The following is a 6,580-nucleotide window of genomic DNA, read 5'->3' as shown; positions in this document are numbered from 1 at the left end:
TGGGCGGCCTTCTTGACTTCGGGGCGCGTGTCCCACATTTGCTCGGTGGCGTTCGGGATGATGTCGGGGAGGCAGCGCGAGACCTGGACGGGGTGGAGCTCGGCGAGTTCGTTGATCAGATCCAACGCGCCGGCCTTGGTCTGCCACTTCTTCGTACGGTCCATGCCGCCAAAGATCTGTGGGAGGAGCACACGGATCGCGTTCCGGTTCGTCGCATGCACGATCGCCTTGGCGGCCTCGGCCGCGGGGCCGCGGACCTGCATCTTCTTGTCCGTGTACAAGTCGAGGACGTGCCCAAGCACCGGGGTCACGTACGGCTCCAGGCGAGCGACCTTCTTCTCGGCGATCGTCTTGACGACGACGCATGCGCTCTGCCGATGGTTCGCATCCGTCGAGGTCAGCCCCTCATTAAGGAGGGCCGTCAAGCTGCCGACGTCCTTGGCGCCGGCGGCGAGCTCGGCCACATGGTCGGCCGCGACCGCCATGTTCTCGGGGGTCGTCCCGAAGGCCTGCTTGAGGGCCTCGCTGAGGTTGGCGGCGATGGTCGTCGGGGAAGGGGCCATCGTGTCCAAGCGTCTTGATCGGCGGCTTCTTCGGTCGGTCGCAAGTTGGAAAATGACCCAGAGCTCAAAGATCTCCTGGCCTCAGCCGCCATGATAACCTTTGTCATTGCATATATTGTGTTTTAGAATAGGTGCCTTACATGCGAAACGAACTTTATGTATACTTACAACCCGTGAAATATTATATATGGAGATCGCACTCATCGGCGTATCCAACACGTAAGATCGTGTGTTCAAAACATCCGTGTCGACGTTTGTATCCATGGGTTGTTGCAAACACATGTGTTTAGAACAGCGCCAGCGCAAACAATCGAATGGCGCGCGCCCGCGCTGCGGAAGCATCGATCTCTGGCCCATCGGCTTGCCACGTCGTGGACAAAGCAAGGTCGTCGGAGCACGAACCATGCAGCGAAGAGCATCGCGACCAATCTGGCCGTAACCCTCCGCAGCCAGTGAATCGGTCGTGGGCCTGGAATAGGTACGTCCAGCGTGTGACTCACTGCTCCCGTCCCACTTTCGAGGCGAAAGCATGACCCAAGAGAAGCTGCGCTGTGGGCTGCGACGGGGCTTGCTGCTTCTATTTGGATACACGGCGTCGGCAGGCGACACGCTTCTTTCTCGCAACACAAAGGCCGTCCTTCGAATGGAAACGAAGGCGACTGCGTCGTACTCTGCGCTGGAGGAGATGTTGGATGCGTATGCCCACACGTCGGACGAAACCCATGCGCCATGTTCAAAGACGCTCGGATCAGAGTGGCGTCTGCTACGGTGAGCAGGCAACAGGACCTCGGACGAGAGTCGTTGACGGCAGTACTTGTAGCGACAGGCGTCGAAGTCGTTTCTCACGTCGTCGAACGGTGGCTTCTGCATGCCCGAGCGAGATCGCGCGAGATGATGCTCCAGTGGCATAAATGTACGGCCACGTAGTGCGTAGCACAGCGCAGGGCAGCGCAATTTCAACGTCTACACGGCTCGATGGCATAGGGCCAGAAGCTGGTGTGGATGCATTTGAGAATAGAAGAAGGCCCACCATGCTCGCGGATCATCCGGGTCATCCGACGTGCGCTTGTGGTGTCGCCACGTAAGATGAGGAGATTTCACCTGGTACAACCAGACCGCGGTCATTCGCCGGCGTCAAGCCTTCAAGAACGACCGTGTGTTGGACGTACTGTGTGCCCACCGAGGAGGAATCTGCGTCGACACGAGATGACTACAGCATGCGAAAGACACAAGTGTGGGAATGGCCTTATGTAGGCGACGACATGGCTTCTGGAGTTGGTTCGAACGGATCTGCGCTTCGTTTCCATGTCGACCGCTGCAAACGCGACTTGCTTGATCCGGTCACGTCGAGGAGGACTACTCATCCTGGCTTGGGCATGGTATACTGGAGTGCTCACATGCTTGCGTGAGCTCGACCGACTTGGTTTAGTACGAGTAACTACAACTACTCGTTCCAGCTCTGCACACTGCCATACAGTCAACGACTAGATCGCAAGCGCACCAACGAGCCTGTCACAGCATGATCAGCACAACAATAGCTCTACAGCGAAGGCGTCGCATGCTGCGCTCGTGCATCTCGCCAGGCTGGTGGAGCGTCGGCACGGGCAAGCGATCCTCGCTCTTCTGCTTCTTGATCCAAAGATACTACGACTTCGAAAGGCTGGCCAACACCCATGCCACCTCCACCTACTGCAAGGTCTCGCTCGGGAGTGCTACTACCAGCGACACCCTACATGTAATGCGCTGGTGGCCGTCGTCCGCGCCGACGCCAGCAAGCTTCGTCGTGGCACGGGCGTCATCAACCTTGCACTCCGTTGCTGCGGGCGGGTTTTTTCCCGGTGGGCGGATATCCTGGCCAACCTAAATTAAGTAAATTGATCCTAAACGAAGCATCCTCGGTGATTGGCCAAGACCGTTTCAGATCCGCTACGTTCCGGCGCATGATTGGCCACTTGAAACCGTCAGTAAAAACGAGGGGCGACCGAAGTTCGAAGCAGCCAGCGCCATGGCGATGCTTCTCCGGCCGAGATGATGATCCAGGGACCTTTCGCAGGCGCAGGATACTCACGTCTCCGATACTTCTGTTGGCTCAACAACATGCGCGGCCAGTGCTTGATCTTGCTACTCTGTTACAGTGCGCTTGCGTTCCAAAAAGCACTGGTCGCAGGTCGCATTCTCAGGCCGTGCAAGCAGTAGCGGCGCGCGACATCACCGTCGTCGTCATCGGAGGGTCGCCTTGTTTGCCATGCTGCAGAGACTTTTGCGCATGCCAATCACATCTTCCAGCGCCATTTTGCAGAAAGATCGCATGTGATCCGCGTGACCTCTCCCATACAAAGACCAAGCGACGTCGAATCTGCTTGGATCGACGGCGTCCAACCAACCGAGGCGAATTTCGAAACGCCGCCAATTCACCCACAATCCAGTCCTTTTTCGCAGCGTTTCATTGGCGATGTGAGCTTCGAACTTCGCCTGTGCGCCAAGTTGGTCACACGCGCGACGCGGCCAACTCGAACTTCGTAGATCCTCGCCGACCAGCCGCCGCAGGACCTCCTGCCAATGTTTGCTATCGTATCTCGTCGGATATGCATTCTCAAAGGTTTTGACAGACAGTACACGTGACGATGCACGGACGTGGCCAGACCATACGACAGAGGATATGCGAAATGAGAGGTTTCCGAGAGTCGGTCGTGGCGACACCGCCATACTCAAGCCGAGTAGAAAGGGCAATCTGCACTTGCTGCCCGAGGATTGGGCAGGTGTGATTGACTGGCCAACAAGCCCGTGGCGAGCGTGCACGCTACCGCGCTCACTTTTGCTTTCGCCTCAAAGAACAATGGCCAGCCAACACTTCACGGAAGCGCTCAAGCAGGCCTTCGGTGCCGGCGCCGAGAACGCCTCGGTCGCCGCGTCGCAGGTCGCCGCCCTTGTCTTGAACAACAAGGAGCTTGACCTCAACGCCGCCGCGCAGCAGTTGGCTGCCGCTTTGGCCGACAACGACGCCAACACGCGCCAGATCGTGTGCGCCGTCATTGCCGCCATCGCGGAGAACAAGGAAGCGCGCGTCGAGCCCTACCTCGCGCCCCTCCTCGGCGCTCTCCTCGACTTGTACACGGACAAGAAGATGCAGGTCCGTGCGCCGGCTGCCGCCGCCGCCAAGGCCATCGTCCAGGCCGCCAACCACAACGCGCTCCGTGTGCTCCTCCCGCAGATCTTCTCGGGCCTTGACCGCACCAAGAAGTGGCAGACGAAGGAAGGTGCGCTCAACTTGATCAACGACCTCGCCGAGCTCCACCCCGTCCAGCTCTCGCGCTGCTTGCCCGACATCATGCCGAACGCCTCGGAGCAGATCTGGGACACGCGCCCCGAAGTCAAGAAGGCCGCCCACGCCCTCATGATCAAGGCCTGCGGTACGGCGTCGAACGCCGATATCGAGCCCTTCATCCCCGCGCTCATCTCGTGCATTGCCAACCCGGCTGAAGTCTCCGAGTGCGTGCACAAGCTCGCGTCGACGACGTTTGTCAAGACGGTCGAGGCCCCGGCCCTCGCCATCATGGAGCCGCTCCTCGTGCGTGGTCTGAACGAGAACAAGACGTCGGTCAAGCGCCAGACTGCTGTCATCATTGACAACATGTGCAAGCTCGTCGAAGACCCGGCTGAGGCCATGCTTTTCACGCCTAAGGTCCTCCCGACGCTCAAGCGCATTATCGAGTCGGTCGCCGACCCCGAGTGCCGTGACGTGTGCAAGCGCGCCCACGAGACGCTCTTCATGGCCGCCGGTTCGGTCGAGCTCTCGGAAGACGAGACCAAGGTCGAGTTCTCCTCGATCCTGGAGGCCCTCAAGTTCTCGCTCGCTGGCGATGCCAACGGCAAGAAGGCCACGATCGACGACGCCACGCTCAACTTTGTCGCTGGCTGCGGTCTCTACCTCACGGTCGCCCGCAACTTCAAGCCGGATGAGTGGTCGCAGTCGGTGCGCCCGTACTTCGGTGCGTTCATGAAGGATGCCGACATCCCGCACGTGACCAAGGCCTTCCGCGAGAAGTGCTACAAGGACAACAAGGTCAAGGTCGCCGACGACGTCGTCCAGGACGATGTTGGTGAGGACCTCTGCGACTGCGAGTTCTCGCTCGCGTACGGTGGTATGATCCTCCTCAACAACGCCCGCATGAACCTCAAGAAGGGTCACCGCTACGGTCTTTGCGGCCCCAACGGTTGCGGCAAGTCGACGCTCATGCGCGCCATTGCCAACGGCCAGCTCGAGGGCTTCCCGTCCAAGGACGAGCTCAAGACGGTGTACGTCGAGCACAACCTCCAGGCCGAGGAAGCCGACCTCTCGGTCGTCGACTTTGTCCTCAACGATCCGGACTTCAAGGACATGCCCCGCAAGGAAGTCACCGACACGCTCTCGTCGGTCGGCTTCACGGACGCCATGCAGGCGCAGGCCGTCGGGTCGCTCTCGGGTGGCTGGAAGATGAAGCTCGAACTCGCTCGCGCCATGCTCCAGAAGGCCGACATCCTCCTCCTCGATGAACCGACCAACCACTTGGATGTCGCCAACGTCGCGTGGCTCGAGAACTACCTCACGTCGATGACGACGATCACGTCGCTCATTGTGTCGCACGACTCGGGCTTCCTCGACAACGTCTGCACCAACATCATCCACTACGAGAAGAACCGCAAGCTCAAGACGTACGTCGGCAACATGTCCAAGTTCGTCGAGCTCCGCCCGGAGGCCAAGGCCTACTATGACCTTGACGCGGCCACGATCGCGTTCAAGTTCCCGGAGCCGGGTTTCCTCGCCGACATCAAGAACAAGGGTAAGCCGATCATTCGTTTGACCGACTGCTCGTACACGTACCCGGGCTGCGCCAAGCCGTCGATCAACAACATCTCGATCACGTGCGCGCTCTCGTCGCGTATCGCTGTCATCGGCCCCAACGGTGCCGGCAAGTCGACCATGATCAAGATGCTCACGGGTGAAACCGAGCCCACCCAGGGTTCGGTGTGGAAGCACCCGGCGATGCGCTTTGCGTACGTGGCCCAGCACGCGTTCCACCACATTGAGCAGCACTTGGACATCTCGGCCAACCAGTACATCCAGTGGCGCTTCCAGTCCGGCGAGGACAAGGAACTCATGGCCAAGGAGACGCGTAAGCTGACCCCGGAAGAGAAGGAGCTCCTTTCCAAGCCCGTCAACTGGGAGGGCGAGAAGCGCGTCTTCGAGTCGATCGAGAACCGCCGCAAGCTCAAGAAGTCGTTCGAGTACGAGGTCAAGTGGATGAAGCTCCCCGATACGGAGAACTCGTGGATCCCGCGTGAGAAGCTCGAGAAGTGGGGCTTCGACAAGATCCTCCAGATCGCCGATGATCGCGAAGCCGCCCGCGCCAACATGCAGGCCCGCCCCGTCACGGCCCTCGCTGTCCAGAAGCACCTCGACAACTTCGGCCTCGGCGCCGAGTTCGGTACGCACTCGCGCATGCGCGGTCTCTCGGGTGGCCAGAAGGTCAAGGTCGTCCTCGCCGCTGCCATGTGGCTCAACCCGCACATCCTTGTGCTCGATGAACCGACCAACTTCTTGGATCGCGACTCGCTCGGTGCCCTTGCCGGTGCCATCAAGGAGTTCGGCGGTGGTGTCGTGATGATTTCGCACAACCGCGAATTCACGGACGCGCTCGCCATCGAGACGTGGAACGTCGTCGCCGGTCAGCTCTCGATCGAGGGCCAGGTCGCCGAAGACAAGACCAAGATCGAGCAGATCGACGCCGAGGAGTCGGTCGACGCCTTCGGTAACAAGGTCGTCACCAAGGTCAAGCGAAAGCTCACCCGCAAGGAGCTCAAGGCCAAGCTCAAGGCCAAGAAGGACGCCGAGAAGCGTGGCGAGTACTACTCGGACTCGGACCTTGACGGCTACGAGGAGTAAATGCGCAAGAAGGTCATCGATAGAGAATCTTAGAGCTGCTTAACTACCTATACTTATACATGCGCTATGCTTTCTACATCTCGTCTCCTCTCGA

At 59.6% G+C, this 6,580-nt stretch overlaps 2 protein-coding genes across 2 annotated transcripts in view; one reads left to right on the top strand and one right to left on the bottom strand.

The window, feature by feature from the left end:
* The window catches only part of SDRG_15775 (hypothetical protein), a gene marked incomplete at both ends in the record, with an annotated part of 3,110 nt that extends 2,547 nt beyond the window's left edge, over positions 1-563 (bottom strand). Inside the window, one exon of the mRNA XM_008621957.1 lies at positions 84-563. Coding sequence (XP_008620179.1) covers positions 84-563 — 480 coding nt within the window. The remainder of the gene's footprint in view (positions 1-83) is intronic.
* A 2,714-nt stretch (positions 564-3,277) lies between these two features.
* SDRG_15774 (elongation factor 3) lies at positions 3,278-6,564 on the top strand. Its single transcript, XM_008621956.1, has one exon. The coding sequence runs from the start codon at positions 3,400-3,402 to the stop codon at positions 6,484-6,486; it is 3,087 nt and encodes a 1,028-aa protein (XP_008620178.1). The 5' UTR covers positions 3,278-3,399; the 3' UTR covers positions 6,487-6,564.
* Positions 6,565-6,580: the final 16 nt, after the last annotated feature.

The sequence above is a fragment of the Saprolegnia diclina genome, assembly GCF_000281045.1.
Source record: "Saprolegnia diclina VS20 unplaced genomic scaffold supercont1.101, whole genome shotgun sequence".
In the NCBI taxonomy this organism is placed as follows: domain Eukaryota; phylum Oomycota; class Saprolegniomycetes; order Saprolegniales; family Saprolegniaceae; genus Saprolegnia; species Saprolegnia diclina.
The sequence above is the reverse complement of the archived record's forward strand: the minus strand, read 5'-3'. Positions and strand labels throughout refer to the sequence as shown.